General features: G+C 39.8%; 1 protein-coding gene across 5 annotated transcripts; it reads left to right on the forward strand.

Moving 5' to 3' along the window:
• The first annotated feature begins 5,047 nt into the window (after nucleotides 1–5,047).
• On the forward strand, nucleotides 5,048–18,467 carry ssrp1a (structure specific recognition protein 1a). 5 transcript variants are annotated; one of them, XM_015020026.1, is made up of 19 exons: nucleotides 5,048–5,238; nucleotides 7,626–7,704; nucleotides 7,966–8,151; nucleotides 10,457–10,562; nucleotides 11,070–11,263; nucleotides 11,381–11,481; nucleotides 11,954–12,083; nucleotides 12,188–12,291; nucleotides 12,903–13,031; nucleotides 13,121–13,342; nucleotides 13,893–13,965; nucleotides 14,088–14,093; nucleotides 15,990–16,125; nucleotides 16,203–16,248; nucleotides 16,340–16,472; nucleotides 16,565–16,732; nucleotides 16,825–16,922; nucleotides 17,017–17,197; nucleotides 18,024–18,467. In XM_015020026.1, the coding sequence occupies exons 2-19, from the start codon at nucleotides 7,651–7,653 to the stop codon at nucleotides 18,090–18,092; spliced, it is 2,136 nt and encodes a 711-aa protein (XP_014875512.1). In that variant the 5' UTR covers nucleotides 5,048–5,238; nucleotides 7,626–7,650; the 3' UTR covers nucleotides 18,093–18,467. The 5 variants fall into 5 exon arrangements, with proteins under 5 accessions (XP_014875512.1, XP_014875510.1, XP_014875513.1 ...); XM_015020024.1 differs by lacking the exon at nucleotides 5,048–5,238 and adding an exon at nucleotides 6,962–7,053; XM_015020027.1 differs by lacking the exons at nucleotides 5,048–5,238; nucleotides 14,088–14,093 and adding an exon at nucleotides 6,962–7,053.
• Nucleotides 18,468–21,406: the final 2,939 nt, after the last annotated feature.

Raw genomic sequence — 21,406 nt, forward strand, 5'->3', positions numbered from 1 at the left:
TTTTTTTTTTTTAAATCTGAACATTCCTGTTGCTTCATTTTTTTTATTGCTGTGCTTGGTTTCAATTTCATTGTCGCCTCATCCGTCTCAGTCTCTTCTCCAAATCCGCCTTAGACATCAGACCCTCCTCCTCCTCTCCTACTTAGACCCCCTTGTTTTGGAAGTGGCCTCTCCAAATTTTCTACATCAATGTCAATAATTCCACTCTTCTAGTTTTTTTGGGCCCAATTCACTTAAATATATCAGGTTAATCAATTGGCCGATGGAAATTACTGTAAGGTGTGAGCGTGTGTACGGCCTCTGTTGGTCAAGAAACCTGAGCTGCGCTGTCTTTGGGTTTCATATGTTATTTTTTTTTTGCTAATAAAAATCTACAAAATGTTGCATGCATTTGCATTTAACCATCCTTTACTTTGATGGCCCAAAATAAAATCTAGTGGAACCGGTTGTCTGCAGAAGGCACGCAATTGTCAAAAACACAACATCTGATATATCAGGATCTTTATCAGATCTGACTTTTGACGCAGAGATCTCTACCACAAATTTCAACATGAACAAAGTAAGGCAAAATTGTAAGGTGGGACAAAAGTGATGAATACTAAACCAAATGCTCTTATGACCCTATGACACTTGGTGGAAGCACCATCATGCTCTGCAGAAGCTTTTCCAGCAGGACAATATCCCTGAACATACACACAAACTTTTAAAAACACATAACTTTCTTCCCAACTCATGAGGATCTTTTCCTTTGTATTGGTGTAAAACAAAAAATAATAATAATAATAAAATTCACCCACGTTTGTGGTCTCAACATAACAAAATGTGAAAGGAACATGAAAACTTCTCAAAGGCTCCCTACCTGCTGCTTATGTTATTTTAAATTTGCAGCGTCTTGGAGGTTTTGGGTGCCAAAACTAAAAGCCACAAGTTGCATTCTTGGAAGTTCTCCGTTTCAAAATGTGTTTATAACAGAAATAGTTTCCTTATGATGCCCTGTCTGCCTTTTTTTCTACTTGTAGATGTTGTTTTGTTAGCTCTGTTTACACCAAGATTATAATTCATCTCCTCTCAAAACAGCTTTACATGTCAGCAATTGAAAAAAATGGTAATTTTACAATATTTACTGTTTTCATCAAGACGACAAGCTAACAAACGTGCTTTTCTTACACAAAGATCAGTTTAACACTAAATAAAACTCATTCTAAAAACAAGAAGAACTTAAGATTGACTTTACATTGTTTCATTTTCTTCATTGAATTCCACTGTAGCATTTATTTTCCCAGGTAAATGTTTTCCCAAAAATACAAAATACGTGATTATAAATTAAATACCAAGTGCTGAGACGTTATTCTCGTTTGGTTTTTGCTGCTGCACACCTGCAGTCAAACTGCATGACATTTAATCAGCTCTGTTTCAGACGGCGTTCGTGAAGCTTCAGTGAGTCTGGATCAAACATGTGAAATGTGAAGGATTGCAATGACGTTTCTCAAGCCGCTGAACAGAAACCTAAAGGGAACTGCTGCTCAGTGAAATCGTTCTTCTGATCCGAGTTGCTATTGGATTTTAAAGCTACCAGCTGAGCTTCTCGGTAAAATGAAGCCAGCTCTCAGTTGTAAACCAATAATTACTTCAGATCAAATCTACCCTCCAAAAGAAAAGAAGTTTCCATGAACGCACTCTCCTGGTATCATCACAAAAGACATATTCAGAATTCTTTTGAGCACATTTATATTTTCCCCCCTTTTTTAATCTAATCCTTTCTTCAAGTGTGTCTACATCTGCGGCAAAACTTTTGAGACGTGTATATATATATATATATATATATATATATATATATAAAAGGACGCTGCCTGAGTTTGTCAAATATTTGGAAAATATAAAACCTGGAATCCGTTTAACTTGAATGAAAGTTAGAAGGGAGTTTACTAAATATTGCTGATTATCTTGATTCTTGTACATCTTGTACACGAAGCGGATTTTCTCTACAGCCTTGGATTTTGTGAAATCCTGCAGTGGGAATCCAGTCTACAGCTGTGATTTTATAACAAATATATGTTTCTTAAGAGAAAAAATATACGACTTCATACAGAGCCAAATTTACAGCTATTTGAGGTTCTGGGCTGGAGCCAGTTTCAGTCCCCGATCCACAAATTATTATCATTTTTTTTTTATCCTACGATACTGTACCGTGATAGGTAGGCTTACACATCAACTAGTAAGAACTGATGCATGGTTAGTTTAAAATGTCCCCTGGCAGATCTTCATGAAATGTTTGTAAAATAAACATTAAAAAATAATAATAACTTGATGAATCTTTGCTTCCCCAGGACGCTGGGCCCTGGGCTACCGCCCTTGTACGCATAACTTTGTGTTATTTTGGGCAGGTTGTTGAGATTATTCTGAAAAACAGTTTAGTTCAGTCTCTAAACCTTTGTGGACTAAGTTGAAATGCGGAATAAAACCTTTGGGGATTTGGACTCGCAGAGAAAACAGGGAATATATTGTCTGCTGCTTGCTTGCCTCATTGTCAGACTGAATTTTACACTTCTGTGTGCCAAGTTGTGATTTATTTCAGGTTTTGTCTCCCGGTTGTTTGTGATTTTATGTTCAGAACATTACGCTCAAAATGTACCAGCTGCAGAATGAAAGTAACGACTGCGTATGATTGAATAAAAGATTTTAATTGGTATTGCAATGGGAACTTTTCAGGTTTTGGGGAGGAAAGGACATGTTAAGAGTCTGGTAGGATAGAGGGGGCAGGAGGTGGAGGAGGAGGAAGAGGAAAAGGTGGAGGGGAGGGAGCGTTTTCTGAAGCGAGGGGCCATGTTAATTTGGGAAAAATGTAAACAGCATGTGTAACTGTTCAAAGCGTGACCGACTCATTTTATATCAGCCCCCCTCCCCTCGCCTCTCCTCCCCTCTGGGTGCTCCTAACTTCTGTCAATCTGCACTGCATTAACCCCTCTGCAGCCAGTTTCCCCTCTCCTTTTATCTGTTTCTCCTTCCTGTCCTTCACACACACACACACACACACACACACACAAACGTAACCTCTTCGCCACAAACCTTCCTGACTTCTTGTATGCACCGTGAAGAATTGGCTTGAGCGAATCAGAAGATGTGAAGGAGTTCAGTTTATCCTCCCTTTTTTTCCACATCTCCCTCTGTCTCTCCTGCTTCCTTTGTTTCCTCTGATTGGAGCTCCCTGATCCAAGACACACTAAAGGTTTTATCTGAAACACACCGAGTCTAATGCAAGCCTCCATGCAGTTTTTTTTTTTTTTGTCTTTTGACAGTGTGAGAGTGTGTTCTGCAGCATCAGGCAGAAAGGGAGCTGTGTGGAGTCAGATACAGTTGAACCTGGAGAGATTAATGCTCTGAGAGTCAAAGGCAATGTCTTATTGTGTATTTATTTGCTCTGCGTGTCAAGGGAAGCAGCTTAGCTTTATATTTATTATCTTTTTAAAAGTTCTACTGAATTTGCTGGTAGTTTAATATTCTCCACCTTGTGGCCACCCAGACGGGTCAAAGGATGAAGGTAGAAAAGAGAAAAAGGCGTCCAGTGCAGGATTTTACCACAGATTCTCCTTCTGTCTTTTTTTTTTTTTTTTACATTTCCCTTCCTTTTATAGACGAGGAGAAGCAGCCGGGCCAGTCATCCCAAGAGGAAACACTATGTGTCTGTGTGTGTTTGCATGCGTGTGTGTGTGTGTGTGTGTGTGTGTGTGTTTGCGTGCGTGTGTGTGTGTGTGTCGTCTCACACCCTGACTAAAGTGAATCATGTACTTTCTCATATCACTGACAGTTAACTAGACAGGGGGCTCTGGCTGCTCTGACCCGTTTCAACCTTGTCACACGTTCAACTTTTAACTTTTACTTTTGTCTCTGTCATTTTACTTTCACCCCAAACGCACTTTTTTATTTGTAATGGATTTGTTCAGAGTTTATTTGAATTTTTGTTCTGTGTCAGGTTTCAGCAGTGGTGCCACCTGTCTACGCTTGACATTGATTATTTTATTTTAATACTAAATGAATTTAAGACGGATGAGTACATGAGTATTTATTTCTAAATCAAGTGTGCTACCCCCCAACTTTAGTAGTTCACAACCATCTGGCCATTTTGTGAATTATTTAATCATTTATTTGTTGTTTTATTTTTTGTATCGTTCAATCATAGTTCACTGTTTTTAAAAAGTCTGTAAATAATTCCAACATGACATGCTTAGGTCAGAAAATAGAGCTGTTGTTGTGTCCGTAGCCAGTGAATTTTGTGGCGTTAAAATGAATAAACATGCTCCATCAAATCATCTTGTGTTTTTAAGAATTTTTTTCATTGGACCAACATTTTACGTCCTTTCATTGCAACATGAATAAACAAAGTCTTTAGATTCTGCCATGACTTTTGGTTTTGATGTGCCCCCCACCTCATGGCTACCCCTGACAGTATTTACCGGAGACGCACCTGCATTAAAGGCCAATTTGCAAGTCATTAATTTGGGGGGGGGGGGTAAAAAATAAATAAATAAATAAATAAATAAAAAACAAAGGTAAATAAGTCAAACATTTTTTGAAGAGATTAACTGACATCACAGTTGCTTTTACAGCTTATAAAAATCAAATGCTAATAATCTTACCTCTACAAAAGCTGCTCATTATCTCCAGCTCTGTTTATTCCGTTGTTAAGGGTGAAAAAAAAAAATTCTTGACGTCTTGGCTCAACTTTCTGAGAGAGAGAGAAAAAAAGCGGAGATAAGTCAACAGGTGATGTCCTCCCTCCGTTTTCCTGAAATAAAAATCAACAAGCGACGTGACGAGCCTAACGCAGGACTTTCTCGCCGACTCGTGTGGTCCGTGTGACAAGACTGCATGACGGCGGAGCCTTTTTGTAGCCTTTTCCTCCTCCTCTTTTGCTCCCATTCCTGCCCTCCTTTTCCATCCTTGTCTCCTCTTCTTCCCTCGTTATCCTCTCCCTCCCTCCTCCTTCCTCGGTGATTCACCGGGGTTGACGCACCACTTGACAGAGCCGCTCAACCACCGGACTTGTCACAACTCATTCCTGCCTCTCATCCGCTCGTCATCCCGGCGAACACAACCTGACTGCGGCCGTTTGATCTGTTAATCCGCGGCGCTTTAACGAGGAGACGAATCCGCCTGGATCAGCTGACCGGGAGGCCAGGAGGACCAGGCAAACCCGACAGTGCAGGAAATAAGTCATTACTGCAATGCCCTCTCTAAATTATATGTAGAGTGGTTCTCGTGTGGATTTCATTTCACCAAAAATTTTGGGGGCAAATGCCATTTATTTATTTATTTATTTATTTATTTATTTATTTATTAAGATGGCAATAAAAATTGTTTTAAAATACCCAGTGAGTGAAATCGTGTTACAACAAAATAACTGAAATTACTATAAAATAAATTCGTCTACTTTTTAAAGTTGATGAGAGATTAACTATTAAATAAATAAGTGTTGAAACTATCCTCGAGGTATTTGCCCTTCAGTTTTAAATTCACATTTAAATTAATAAAACCCCTGAACGATGTCAACAAGTCTTTCATCTCTCTCCTTTCTAATTGTTTTTATTTCTTCCTTTATTATTATTTTTTTTTCTTTTTAAATCTTCATTTGGTTTTGCTGTTGCCTCAAAAATCCCACGTTAGAATCCCTTGAATCTCTCCTGTGCGTGCTTTTTCTCCAGCTTGTATTATTTCCACGCTCTAAAATAAGTGGGGGTATTTTTTAATCCAATTCACCTAAACATTTTAGGTTAATTAACGTGCTAATGTAAATTATCATTAGGTGTGAGTTCATGTGTCGTCAGAGGTCTATTGACTGCTTGGGATTACACCAAACAAACCTCACCATGCAACGACGTGGCAGCCAAATAGACGTTTCGTTTAAGAAAAAGCAAATAAACTACGGCGACCTTAACATGTAGAGAATAAAGCTGTAAAAGATTTAGAAAAATAAAAATAAATAAAAATGCATACTTAAATCATTGCCGCAGCTCTTAAACATAGTAGGCTATTGTTATTATTTTTTATTATTTTTTAAATAGCCATTTCATTCACGTTTAGAGAATTATATCTGCCTATATATATTTTCGCTTTCGTGCAAATAATCCCCACAGACTTTTTTTTGGTAAAAATCCTCCTTAATCAAGCCGAGATCCAAATATCCGTAAAAGTCAAGCGGTGAATGAGTTTGAATAAAGTGGCCTACTTATTTGAGCTGACAGTCGAGATCCTCAGGGCTGGATTATTCGGAGCAAAGAGGAGACCTGGGACTCAATTCTTGTTTTTTATGGAACAGGAGATTTATTTGGGAGAGCGCAGCACTGAAAGTATAATCTTACTTGACAGAGTGGGAGCCTTAAATGGGTTATGATTTAAGACAGGCCTTCAGGCCCTCTATTCAGCATGTTCTATTTGGTTGGTTAGTTTACTGCCTGTGTTTAGTTTTTTCACTTTTTTTATCGCATTCTTCTATGTGTTTAATGAAGACAGAATATAAAATAAAACTCCACTGGCCACACAGTTGTTCTTTCTCAGCAGGTTAATCTTGTCAAGACCTTGAAGAACACTGTTCTGTTCTTAAACTTATAAAAATGATATTGTGTATTTATTTATGCAACGAGTTAGGACATGTACGTTTGATTCTGAATAATAATAATATAAGTTAAAACTAGTCGCGCCTTTTCGCACTTAGCATTTAAAGCTCTTTTGGGTCAGAGTATGCAGTTTGGGAATAGACGTAGTTCTTATCAGAATCACTCTGCGCCCTCCTGTGGCAGTTGTTTGTTACTGCAGTCAGTTATGATCTGCGCAAACTCCCTTCCGTCTTATTGTTGTCAAATTTGAGTAAGCCAGTAATTTACCTACAATATATAGTTGCTTTTAATACATTTCATTACACGTTTTTTAATACATACATAAACCAATATTTTTTCTTTTTACTTAGCCGGACGTAGATACAAATACCGCTTGCTACTTCCTGTGACGTAGCGCTAGCTCCTGATGCTACACGCGGGAAACAGAGGCTCGTCAGTGAATGTAAGGTTTCACGTTTTCATACGGTACTTTCTGTTTTAGATAGAATTAGAGTCAGTGGGTATTATGAGGCAGCGGAGATTGCAAAGCGCTCCTGAGGTTCATTTCGAGTGATTTTATTTGACGTTTAAACCTTTTAAATTGTGATTTGTTTTCCTCATGCCGGCCTTGCTCTGTCCGGGCGCTTGATTAAACGTTCGATGTGTCTCTGCTGGGCGGTGTTGTAGCGCGTGTCGTTTACTTCTTTTAAGATTGCTGGAGCCTATCAAGCACTTTAACACAAAAGAAGTGCACCTCATGTATTTTCAGCTAGCTTAGCTGCTATTCTGCTCCTGGAAAATACACAACTGTGCTCCATTTCACTACAGTGAAATTACATACTCCTCCTTTATATTAACAGTAATTACAGTGGTACTACACCGCCGTTTGTTAGTTTACAAGCTAACTTAAAACTTTCGAGTCATTTGTAATAAATATATCTTGACGTCTTCTGACTTGAGTTTTGAAGTAGCACATGTGCTTTCCATAATCCCTGTGGATGTGTGTGTCTGATCCAGTTCTTGGTCTCTCTGTAGAGCATCAGTCATCGCCTGCACCAACATGGGGGACATGCTAGAGTTCAACGAGATCTATCAGGAGGTCAAAGGCTCATGGGTACGTAACAGCACCATCTTTTTACTATATGACCCACCCAGTTAAAACAACCTAATTTTGTTTTTAACCTGTTTAGACCGAAGCTTATAGTGCCTTTCAAAAGGATTCACACCCCTCATTATTTGTCATAAATACATATACCTTTTTTGCCAGCTAATGTTGTTTTTAAAAGTGCAGTATGAATAAATTTGATAACTTTTATCTGCTTTCTTTTTGAGTATTATGAAAAGGGTAACCCAGATCTGCGTTGTGTTCCTGCAGAATGACGGACGGCTGCGTTTCAGCAAACAGAACGTGGTTTATAAGAGCAACAAGACTGGGAAGGTGGACAACATCCCGGCCGGAGAGCTCAACCAGGCGCAGTGGAGGCGCGTGTGTTTAGGCCACGGCATCAAACTCGGCACCAGCACGGGGCACATCTACAAATATGACGGCTTCAGGGACACGGTAAGCTCTGCTTCTGTGTCTATTTAGCTAATCATTCCCAAATGACTCGGTCCGATGGAGTTCTTGCTTCTCCAGATTAAATATTGCTGGGAAATAAAAATGTTCCTCAGAACGATTGGGCTTTTCCTCCTGACAAAGCTTTCGTTTTAAAGTGTCTTCTGATAAACAGCTACCCTTCTTTCCCTGTTGTTTCCTACAGAAAAACTCCAGTGCGCTTGGTGTGAAAAGGGCTGCCATTTGGCTGGCTATAAGTGCATGTGGGTTTCTGTCAGAGTCCTGTGAATCAGTCGGTTCCTCTCCTCAAACCTATAATGGGATTAATGAGGGAAACCAGCGCCAGCATGCATGTTTCATAAACAGTGCAATCATCGACTCTTCTGGGTCGGTGTTTATGTCAATTCACTGGAGCAATTAAGCTCACAAAACAAGATGGTTAGGGAAAAAAAATCATTGTTCTTTTGTCTCTCACATTGTTTTTAACGCTCTTTTCTCGGAGCGTATGGAGAACGTCAGGATGCAACTGTAACACAGGGATGAGGGTGTGGGTACAACCTGCAGGCTGCGACTGTCTCCTGGGGTTAATCAGCATATTTTTGGTGGAAGATAGATCCTCTGGTTCTGGAGGAAAAGCCGTGATGTCATTGTTTATTATCCCACAGTTAGTGTCGGTAATCGAGAATTGGCGAGAGATTTAGCTGCTGGCGTGCGGAGCAGACAGTTTGATTTATCCGTCCCTGTGAAATGTCCTGAGGAAGATGGCGAATCTCTGCCAGAGAGTCTGTCGAATCGCCGAGCTGCGATCGTCTTCGGGAGGCTGACGGCTCCTGCGATACTTCTGCTCAGGCTTAGCAGTGAAACCTCTTCGGTTCTCGTTCTGTTTGTGCCCAATTGCATATTTCCATCGTAACAGTACGTAGCTTATTTTTTGGCAGAGCTGTCTGATATTAAAACAATGATGGTGATTTTGCAATAAACACATTTTCCTCTGTTTCCTCATCATGGTGTTCTCAGTCGTTTTCCATCAGGTTTAGCACTTTGGTATGAAATTTATATCAAGTGAGGACATCAGGATAGTAAAAGTCAAAGTATGAAGTTATTGTAAAGCTTGAGTTAAAAAATACACTAGTAAATAAATCCTCCAATTTCTTGCAGTTTCGTCTCAAAGTCCTCTTCATCAAAGCTCACAATCATCTATCATCAATATCTTCTTCAAACACTGTAACCATAACAGCTGTAATTTGTTGTATGTACAAAATCCTCATCTACAGTGTTTAAAGTCCAGTGTAAAATATGAACATGTCAGAGGTCACTGCAATACACACTTCTAAATGGATACGAATCTGCAGCATGCGTGTAAATGTCTTTCAAAAATGTCCTTCATGCGAGACGGTCTCACATCTACCAGATTGGCCGTCGTAGTTCAAATGTTTTTGTGAACACTGGAGGATACATTGTTTTTTATTCCTGTCACTTCTCTTATGTTGTTCGGTTTATCTTCTTCATTGTTTGGTACCAGGAGTGGATCAAAAGTAAAAGCAAAAATAGAGCTACAGTCCAAAAAAAACACCTTTTTAGAAATGTTATTGATTAGAATCACTATAAGAGATTCGAAGAAAGTCTTTGAAACCCAAAACACAGAGGATGTAGCGATGTTGTGTAAGTGAATGTTTATATCTGTGATGGAAATGAGATGTGTGTTGGTTCGTATTAAACTGGCTTCGGCAAAACAACTCCCGATTTTACGTACGCTTCTATTTACAAATAGTACAAACAGTTCTTTAATCCAGATCAACAAACATCCTTATGACCTTTAGTGTTCACACACACACACACACACACACACACACACGCATGCGCACACACAGGCTCTAATTGGCTCTAATATCTCCATGGACAGGCAGATACCCAGGTGCGTAAATTAGCTGATTCCTCTCTACGCACACTTGCTCGCCACAATCACTTCCACATGTGTTTGTACTGCTGGGATTGTGTGTGTGTGTTTCAGTGACCATGTGTTTGTCGCTGTGTGTGCGTCCTCTCCAGTTGTAAGCGGGCCTGCAGGATAAATAAACGAGCTGATTGTCGGAGGACAGACGAGGCGGATGGATTACATTCATCTCCTGTGTTCCCTGGCGGCACAGTCCCAATCACATTGTGATTAATTATCCACCGTTCCTGCTTCCTTCTGGGCTGCGTTGTAATGGGCTCTGACTCGTTCACCATGAAGTCTGTCAGGACTTCTCCGTCTACCGTTTACGCCTCTCATCTTTCTGTTTCTTTGCTGTTTTATTTTTTCCTTCTGCAGGACTTTGAGAAGCTGTCAGAGTTTTTCAAGTTGAACTACAAGGTGGAGTTGTCGGAGAAGGACATGTCTGTGAAGGGCTGGAACTGGGGGACGGCCAAGTTCTCAGGTAAACAAGCCGGCATGGAGTCACTGAAGGCAAACACACTTTGTTTCTACACAGTCCTTAAACATCTGGAGACCCAGAAAACTAGAATATGGTTTGACCCGTCAAACTTTATTCTCTTTTCCGTCATATAAAAGATTAGAGGGCTCTTTTATTCTGCCTTAGATTATGTTTGTTGTATTTGCCACAACAAGGCTTTTGAGTTGCAGACAAAATCTACAGAAAAATGCAGATTCATTAAAAATCCGAAAGTTTAATCTCTTTTGGTCTTTACATATGCGCTTATATCAGCGTGTCAAAAATAGACCTGTGGTTCGTTAACTAGACAAAAGTAAAGGCCAGACAAAGCAAAGATATTGTGGATAATAAAATCAATAATTTTTTTTCAACAAGTGTCCAGAAATATCTAGAAATTTGAGTCTGGGGAAGCATGGAAATGTCAAATGTAATCCAGCATCTCCTGGATGTTTGTGATTATTCAAAGTTGAAAGAGACTCGCTCTTTTCCCAGGACCGCTGCTGTCGTTCGATATCAACGACAACACGGCATTCGAGATCCCTCTGTCCAACGTTTCCCAGTGCGCCACTGGGAAGAACGAAGTCACACTGGAGTTCCACCAGAACGACGACACCGAGGTTTCTCTCATGGAGGTCCGGTTCTACGTCCCGCCCAGTCAGACCGACGAACGACAAGACCCTGTGGAGGTGATGCCTGATCATTTCCGTGTTTTAGCAGTTATTGAAAAGCGGTTCTGGGAACTGATTTGGCTTTATTAGCGTTGATGGTAACGTTGAATGGCTTGCGTGTTTTGTTTCCTCTAGGCGTTCGCCCAGAACGTTTTGTCGAAGGCTGATGTCATTCAGGCCACAGGAGACGCTGTTTGTATCTTCAAGGAGCTTCAGTGTCTGACACCCAGAGGAAGGTAGGAGAACAACAAAACCATCACTTCAGATTCCCACATGGTGATTAAAAACGTATCAAATCTGCTTTTACCATAACTATGAATATTTGTCCTCCTATTCTCTAAAGGATAAACCTGGTTTATTCTGAACAAAAGCAATCATTTGATTTATATTTGATTTCCCACTTGATTTTAACATTTCACCAATCAAGTATTTTCACCGACTGATGCATTTCTCAAGCTCTAAATGAATAACATTTTTGTTATTTTCTAGTTCTTATTTTTCCAAATGGATGACACAGACTATCTTGTTTGTATGTTTTCCTAATAAATCTTCTTTTTTTGGTTTAAAAGTGAACAAAAAACAAAGACGTGCCACAGGATACAGCCTTTAAAGCAACAAAGAAAACATGCCAATAAACAGAATAAAAAATTACTTTTAAAATGTGTTTTTTAATTTGTCTGTCGTTTCTCTTTCGGCCTGTTCTTACAGATATGATATTCGGATCTATCCGACATTCCTCCACTTGCACGGCAAAACGTTCGACTACAAGATTCCCTACACCACCGTGCTGCGACTCTTCCTGCTGCCTCACAAGGATCAGCGGCAGATGTTCTTTGTGGTGAGTGAACGTCTCTTCCTCCTTTCCAGGTTTCCAGTTTTTCTGTCCTGGAGTTTCACTTCACTCTGATGTTTCTCACCTTCCCTGTTTTTTTTTGTTTTTAGATCAGTCTGGATCCTCCCATCAAGCAGGGTCAGACCCGTTATCACTTCCTCATTCTGCTTTTTTCCAAGGAAGAGGACATCAACCTAACCCTCAATATGAGCGAGTGAGTACGTTAGGAGAAGGCTGATTTTTATTGCCACAACCCTGAAGATGGGTCATTAAAGCAACACTGAAAGGCAATAAAATGGGCTTTTCAAAGTTTTTTTTAATTTATTTATTTTTTTTTTTACAAATGAATGAAAAGTGTGCTATTTACACTTTTATTTAAATATATAACATAAAAGGTTTTCACCATTTTTAAGATATTTTTTAATGTTACTGTTAAAAACATACGTTATTAAAACATTGCTTATTTTATTTTTATGAATAAAATGTTTATTTTCTGTTTACACCTTTGTAGGATTTAGGTTTGTAAAAGAGTCACTTTGTAGATTTTTATCTGGATAAAAAAACAACTTTTTGGTTGAAACATGAAAAAATGGCTGTGGAAACGTTTTTCAAGGCATTCTTTACTGCCTTCATGCTTTCCACCAGGTGGCGCCAAAGCTTTGTAGGAGCTATTTTATGGTTTTTAGAGCTTTTTTTATGCTGCTGTTTCTGGTAAAGCCGAAACGGCTTTACCAGTGTGATAACCTCTTTAATTTTCTTCTCAGAAATCCCATCAAATGTTTTCATTCAGACATTTTTATTTTTTTCCTGTCAACTCTACCACAGGGAGGATGTGGAAAAACGCTTTGAGGGCAAACTCAGTAAAAACATGTCTGGCTCTCTTTATGAGATGGTCAGCAGGGTGATGAAGGCCCTGGTCAACCGCAAAATCACTGTGCCTGGAAACTTCCAAGGGTAGGATGCATCTCCAGCACGCTTTTTGAAAGTTTTTATTTCACAATAAATAAATCCTAGTAAGATCTTCTTCTCCTCCTCCTCCACAGCCACTCTGGCGCTCAGTGCATCACCTGCTCCTACAAGGCGTCTTCAGGCCTCCTCTATCCTCTGGAGAGGGGCTTCATCTACGTCCACAAGCCCCCGGTTCACCTGCGCTTTGAGGAAATCTCCTGCGTCAACTTCGCCAGAGGCACCACCACGACGCGGTCCTTCGACTTTGAGATCGAGACCAAGCAAGGAAACCAGTACACGTTCAGCAGCATCGAGAGGTGAGGCCGCCTCGTTCACACGCAGAGCCGTCGCTGTGTTTCAGGTTTCAGCTACGTGGAAAGACGACGGCTGCGCTGGAGAAGAAGAGGAAGAGGCTTTAGTGTTTATTAAAAGGCTTTCTATGTTATCAGATTGACTGCAGTATACAGACTCAAAAGCCCTTTTGCTGAAATAACAAAACACTCAGAGCTGTAATGAAGCCAAAACTGTACAAAAAATAAAAACATTTTGCAGATGAGATGGAAAAAAAAAAAAGTCTTTGTCTGTAAAAATGTTAAAGCTTCACCACTTTCAAACTCTTCAATTTTAGTCAAAAAACATTTTAAATTTCTAATTTAACAAAAGAATTATCAGCAGTTTATTATGTATTCCTAATATTAATTTATTGGTTTCCATGGTGCAAAATCTGGACTTCCTGTTTATTTCCTGTGAAGCGACATCACCTTCCAGTGCAGTCGTTCTCCTCGTTGTCTTTTTAATTTCTCTTTTTCAAGTATTGATTTTTATTACACCCAAATTATTCTCCTTGTCTTTTTTTTTTCTTTGTAGGGAGGAATATGGCAAACTGTTTGACTTTGTTAATGCCAAGAAGCTCAACATCAAGAACAGAGGCTTCAAAGAGGTAATTTATGAGCAAATTAACCCGTCCTCGTTTGTAAAATTAAAACATTAGAGCAGTTTTCCTTTACAGATATTGATTCATGTCACCCTTCTCCTGTGTGTCTGTGTCTGTACCTCCTGTAGAAGAAGGTGGGTATGGTTGCGGGCGCCTCGTGTGGCTGAAGGAACCCGGGTTGATTGGTGTGGAGTGATTTCTGATTGCATGGTGTGCCGCTGATGGATCCAAGCAGTTTCTGGAGGGATAATCTTGTCAGATTACTTGATGAATCTCAAATGAACTATTGCTAATCATGAGCCGTGTGGATTGGAGGAGTGTGTGTGTGTGTGTGTGTGTGTGTGTGTGTGTGTGTGTGTGTGAGGCTGATCACTCTGATAACTCTGTGTGCTTGCATTGTGCTGACTAATGCGCTGCCTGGGGGCTTTTGGTGTTTAACACTCGACCGCGTTGATTGCACCACCTGTAATGTTCTGCTGACAAGTACGAGCTCCTGCTGGCTCAGAGTTTTGCCAAGTTTCTCCCCTCACCATGATCATCTGTCGCCACGGTGACGGAGTCGCCAGAGAACGGCAATGAGAACAAATCGAGCTCCTCTCCATTTCCTGTTGATGTATAAATGGCCGCCTTCCTAACTGGATGCTTCTGTCAGCCGTGGATAAAGATGCATGGAGTCGGGACGGACCGTGTGGGGGCCAGGAGAGAATAGCCCGACTGGTTTCCATGTCTACGAAGTATTAGTTTGAGCCAACGAGCTTTTTACTTGCATCTTAAGTTAATTTACTCAAGATGAAGATCTTATGTCAAAAAGTATTACAAAAAAAAAAAAACCCTACTGACAGGAAGCTTTTCTTATTAGATTCATTCTGTCTTCGAACTTCAATGCCATTTAAAAAAGAACTGCATGTGCCATTATATTTATATTTATAAACATTGGATAGCTTTTTATTATTTTAAGCCAAACCTATTTAGAACCATTATGAGAGCTGCAGGCTGCAGAAGTTTGGGTGATGTGAAGTAAAATTACAGCTGCACAATCCCTTCTGTCAAATGTAAGTTTAAAGATTCCTGCACTGATGGGAGGCATTATTATTATTATTATTATTATTATTATTATTATTCTTAACAGGGTGGATAATGTGCATATTTTAAATCTGGCCAAAGCCAGATTATGTCCATGTCTGTACTCTGGTCTTGCACAGTTGCTTCTGTTTTACTTACTTCCTTTTTTTTATGATTTAGTTTTAAAAACTAATTTTGAAATTACCAATTGCACTCTTTACCAGACTGATCCCATCATTTACCATGTTTTTAAAAATATCCTTTAAGGAGAAGCGGTGTCAGACTCTGGGGGAAAACAGATTTTTCAGTATTTGGCTGAAAAGATCAGGGGGTAAACGTTCATATTTGCTAAGCCTGGTGGTTGGAGCGCTAGGGCAGTCATTCAGCAACCCCCTGTGTTATTTGAGTTAAAAAGTTTAAAGTTGACAGGAAATGTGAAAATATAACTAAGTAACTATGTGTTTATTCAAAGGCATTAAAAATACCCAAGTACCAACTAGAAAGTATTAAAAAAGGCAAACATAAAAAAATACAATTAAGATACATTTCTTGCACTTCAGTTGATCTGTCATTCATGACTTGTTAGCGTTAGCCTGTAGACTGAGACAGGCAGTGGTTATGGAGTTCAGGTGAATAAAGACGCCTGACATCAGTCTCCGTACGTCTTCACATGCTGACCATATTATGTTTCCTTTGTCCTTCCTACCGTTTCACCAAAGAGAGTCTTGAACCTGTTTTTGCTATCATCATTACTGGTGTATAAAAAAAACCCTGCAATAAACAAACAAACAATGCTTAGCCTGTTGGAGGCGCAAGTGAAGCCTGGTAGCCCGCCAGGCTTATGATGCACGGGGAAACGCTGCATTTGGATCCTGAGTAGTTGATGCATCTCTCGGTCCTGGTTGAGTCTTATTATAGCTGCAAACAGTCTGTATTAATGTTTTCCTGACTGTACATTTTGGTTCCAGGGCATGAAGGGCAACATCGACGAGTACAGCGACTCTGACGAAGACCAACACGATGCCTACCTGGAGAGGATGAAGGCCGAGGGAAAGATCAGGGAGGAGGGCAACGACAGTGACGATTCAGACGGAAGTGGAAGCGGTAAGTGACCGATTCAGCGTCTGAACCCTTGAAATAATTTGAAGAGTAGAAGGCTAAGCTCCTGTTTTTCTCCTTAGACGAGTCTTTCAACCCTGGAGAGGAAGATGAGGAAATTGCAGAAGAGTAAGTGCCTTTCCTTTTACTTTTTCAACTTCAGATCGAAGCTCGCGTTTGCATTTTCACAGATTCATTCAACGTTTTTCCTTTCAATCAGGTATGACAGCAATGCTTCTGCCAGCGACAGCAGCGACGAAGGAGATGATAGCGAAGACGAGAGCGCAAAGAAGAAAAAGGCCAAAAAACCTAAAGTTGTGAAAGAGAAAAAGGAAAGAAAACCTCGCAAAGAGGTGAGAAAGCAGCAAAAGAGAATACCCATATTCCCAAGTCTCAGATTGTCTTCAATGAAAGCAACGTTTCAATTTTGTTTGTGTCTGAGCAGAAGAAGCAGAAGGACAAAGCTGGCCCCAAGAGGCCGATGAGCGCCTACATGCTGTGGCTGAACTCCAGCCGCGAGCGCATCAAGTCAGAGAACCCCGGCATCTCCATCACAGAGATATCCAAGAAGGCCGGAGAGATGTGGAGACAGCTGAACAAAGACGAGAAGGAGGTGAGACCTGGCCTGTTGGAAGAGATTTTATGCTTTAATTGAGCAGCACTTCTTTCAAAACCCCTGATCTTTTGTACTTCTGTTTCTTTCAGGAATGGGAAACAAAAGCAGGGGAGGCAAAAAGGCAATATGACAAATTAAAGAAGGAATACAAAGAGAGCGGAGGAGGATCGACCTCCAGTCCCAGGAAGTAAGGCTTTTATTTCAGTGTCTCTTTTTTTTTTTTCTCCAAAAGAAGCTCGTGTTACATCCCTAATTGTCTTCCTATGCCTCCGACCGTTTAGAGAGAAGAGAAAATCTGGTGGGAAAAAGGATGACAAGAAGAGAAAGTCCAGCAGCGGAGAGAAAGAAAAGGAACGAGGAGGAAACGACAGCTTCAAAAGCCGAGAGTTCATTGAGACCAGCGATGACAGTTCCTCCGACTCCGACCACAAGAGCAAATCCAAGAAGAAGAGGAAGAAGAAGGTAAAACCAGTCATGGATACTATTAGCATAAAGAAGCATCGATTCAAAACATAAAGAAAAAGCCACAAATTTCACACATCACTCTGGTAACAGCAAAGTAATTCTGACTAACGGATTAAAGAGATCCATGATTGATTTTCTTTCAACAACTTCCCTGGAAGCACATATACATGTTTTCCTCTTGTATTTGTGTAGTTTGTGTCGCCACTTATTGTCATCAAAACGCATCGCTCTATTCAACGGTAGAGGCTGTTTTTGTTTTTTTGCTGTTTGAGGAGCCGTTTAGGTTTCCAGACTTGGGTTTTTTGAGTTTCTCAGAAGTCGATCTGAGTTCTGATAGTTTATTTACCATTAAAAACTTTCAGTCACTAGAGTTCAGTGACATCCAGCATTTCTTCAGCTTCATGTCTAAGTTTCAGCTGAATATTTGTGTCCCACTAAACGCACCAAACACATTTTAGGACAGATACTTTGGTCCTAATTAAGCATTAATTGACATCAATGTTACCTAAAGTGGTTTTCACAACTAATAGTTTGGGAAACTCTGTGAAGTCGAGCTATATTCTGCTTCTTGAATACATTTCCCTGTCTTACTGATTTTTATTTATTTTTATATATTGTTTGCAGAGTTTTTTCACCTGTGTGCGTCCACATTGACTTTTTGAAGAAACTGGAATGATGAGAGCTAACATTTAATTTCCATTTCTGTTCAAGTATTTTTCAAGTTTACGGCGAGCCTCAGAGTCAACCATTTATTTTAAATCTTCACTGTGATAACGGATGAATCAACCCCTGTGGTTCTTATCGAAATGTTTTATTCACCCAGGAATCGGAGGAGGAAGAGGAGGAGGAAGCTGTATCCACTCCTGCCAGCTCAGAGGAAGAGTCCGACTGAAGAGAGACTGATCACACCCACAAACCCAGGACCAACTGTTTTTACCGTTGATTTCAGACCAATCAACAAACTTGAGTTGTACCGTTTTCTTCAGCACATTTAATTTTTAAAGTACAATCACGTATTTTGTGACTACGTCTGGAAACCAATCTGCGCTGATTTTTGAGCTCGTCTCCTCCTGACGGCTCGGTGAAATAATGAGACAGTTGAACCTATGGGAATGATTGTTAGCTGCATAACGCCGAGGATTGTAGGAGTTATTAGTTTGTCAGTGTAATGAGGGGTCAATTTTTGTTCCTCTTGTGTAGTGCTCTTTAAAAACAAATGTCTTTTTGTTGTTTTAAGGTCAAAATAAATACAGAATTTTTCAATAAATTCTTGGGATTTTGGTCTTTTTGTTTTGCTAAAGCTCCTCGACAGCCTTGAAATGTTTCTTATAAAATAAAAAATTATGTGCTTATTCACCTTAACCAAAGTGGTATAAGTTTAAATGATCACATATGTGTGATATTGTTGAATTCAGGGACATTAATGGGTTATTTTTTGTAGGGGATTTTATAAGTTTCAGGGATCCTCCTGAATGTGTCTCTATGGTCCAATCAGAGGACAGTGATGGACGGCATCAGAGTAAAGGATGCTGAATTCAAATGGACAACACATCTTTGGGATTTCCATAAGATAAAAAAAAACATATAACTTGGTAGACATAAGGGAAATTATCTCATTTTTTGCAGTAAATAAAACTTGCACAACAGTATTTGTGTTGCAATGAACGACAGATTTTGTCAGGATCAATGCTAACCTATAGAAAGTTCACATCAGCCAGCCAATCAGCTGCTGTAGTTTCAGATCGTGGATTTTTGACGCCTAAATCTCATGATTTACACAAAGTATTTACATCTTGTCTCTAGATTATTTCTATTCTGAATTGAGACATTTTTGAATGTCCTTTAAAGCAAATGAAAGAGAAGATGATTGAAAACTGTCATCAGACAATTCATGAATTAAAACGAGATACTAAATTTGCCTCATTAGTTTAAAAAACAAACCCATGGAGTCATATAAAACATTTCCTTCATCAGGGAAGTCTTATCAGCATTCAACAAATTTCTGCCTGTAAGCCTGCAGCTCATTAACCCTCCCCAGCCCATTACGTGAAGCGAGCTTTTAGAGCCGTCTTGCTCAAGGTATTCCCACTGGCTGTGCGCACATTAGCCAGTTTAACCAGTCAGTTGGGTTTGGGTGAGCGTGTTTAGAGGGCGAACGCTGCAGAGACGATGGTTTCAAACAAATCCCCAAAGTCGGGGAGGAAGGTGGTTTGGAGTGTGGCTTTTAAAAGCCAAACATCACCGGATGAGATGTTCATTTTAAGTGATGGTTTCAGTGGCTCTCCAGGAGGCTCTACCCCCTGCAGATATTATTCAGATTATGTCTATGCTGTTAATAAACATCTGGCTGACTGGATGAAAAGTCAGGAATCAAAGAATCATTATAATGATCATCCCTTTGCAACATTTTGTGGAAATTCTACAATTTCATTCTTCTCCAGTGAATGATGAAGTTTTTTTAAAATACTCATTCCCTGCTTAGAAAACTAAACTTGCCATGGAAAGTTTCAATAGTTCTTTAACTTTATCACGTTTTCACGTTAAAACAGCAAATGTAATGCAATTTATTTGCATTTTATGTGAACGAACAACACATACAGCTAACAATGAATTGGGAAGAAAATGAGACAAACTTTCACAAGCAAAAATCTTAAAAGTGTGGCGTCATTCTGTGCCGCTAACTGGGAGTGAAGAGTAGCAGGGAGACAGTCTGTTGTTAAACAGAAGTCGCAGCAAGGCTCTTTGTCGTTTGCAACAAGAGAATAAGTGAAAAAGCAGAAAAAGCCCAAAGGTAAAACTCTTAAAACATGTTCCTAAACCTCCTGAGACACTTTTAACAGACTCCAGCTAAAATAAAGCAATACTAAAATAAAGTATTAGGAGATTTAGGGATGGTTCAAAACTCTTACACATCAATAGAAATACAGAGCCATGTCTTTCTCTTTGGGTTATAGTAGTGTGTCCCAGTTTTAGTCTATTTAATAATTATTTTTATAGTTCTGCAAGTATTTCCTGCCGTTGGTTTCATCTGTATTTTTTTTTTTTTTTGCTTCTTTAATGTCTCAGTTTTCCTTACTTTCTTTACAACCATTAATTAGAAGTGGATACTTAATGCTGCCTCATACATAACTAATGCAAATCTACCAGCGTTGATCCCATCCTCATGTTTGTATCTCCCTATTTGCTCATCCTTAATTATCTGCTCTGTCTGCATACAGTTTCCTCTGCGAGTGTCTCGAGCGTATATGTTTGGGAAGTATAATTGGCCGTCGCAACAACTCATACAAATACGTGCTGCCTGAAAGCTCGTGCTCCTCAAACATCCACAGCATGTGTTTCTGTGTTTCTGCTGCCATATCGGGTTACCATTAGAAGACCACAAACGTAATGGGGGCCACTTAAGAAATGACACGGTGTCTACGCACATGCAGAAATGCACAGAAAGAGAGACATTGAATGTCACTCTATTACATTACCTCCCTGAGTCCAGAAATGGTCCTATCGTATGACCAGCTGCCATTCATCTAGCGCTTTTAGACTGTCTTGTTACCAGTGACTCGTTTTTCTTTCGAGTTTCTGTATAGAAATCTGGAAGAAAAAAAAGTTTAATGGATGCATATTGAGCATTTAGAAGGTGTCTGAGTGGCTACATAACGCGATTTATGAGCTGTTTTTGTTTTTGTTTTTTTTCTTCATGTAGGCCACTAAAAATGTATTTAAATCCAGACCCTTAATGCTGTCAGAGATTCGCAGTTACGGCCAAAAGAGACTCTGAAAATGATTGATTCTGGGAAGTGAATACAAACTTTTCACAGCTTCCTTTTGAAATTGTTAAAACCATACATTGTTTCTCTTCTACTTTCTACTTCGTTCACTACTTTGTGGCTTTTTTTTATCGCATGGAAACACATTAAATCGTGCGGTTCTGATGACAAAACAAAGAAAGACTGGAGGGAAGCAGAGGACACGTTCTTGCTTTCTTTGCCCGGTTGTTGTGAGTGAACTGTACACCGATTACCGACACTCAGCTGATGGAATGAGGTGATAAAACATACGAGACACCTGCTAAATGAATTTGATACACTAGCAGAGAAACGACTGGAGATATATGGCGCATTGATTGCCTGCTAAGTGTTTACGAGCGTCCACGAGGCTGCTGTGTTTTCACTTCAAAGCAGAGATGTGGAGAGCAGCGTGGGAGACTGG

Source organism: Poecilia latipinna, unplaced genomic scaffold, assembly GCF_001443285.1.
Source record: "Poecilia latipinna isolate Pla-1442-1.1 unplaced genomic scaffold, P_latipinna-1.0 Scaffold2519, whole genome shotgun sequence".
Lineage (NCBI taxonomy): Eukaryota > Metazoa > Chordata > Actinopteri > Cyprinodontiformes > Poeciliidae > Poecilia > Poecilia latipinna.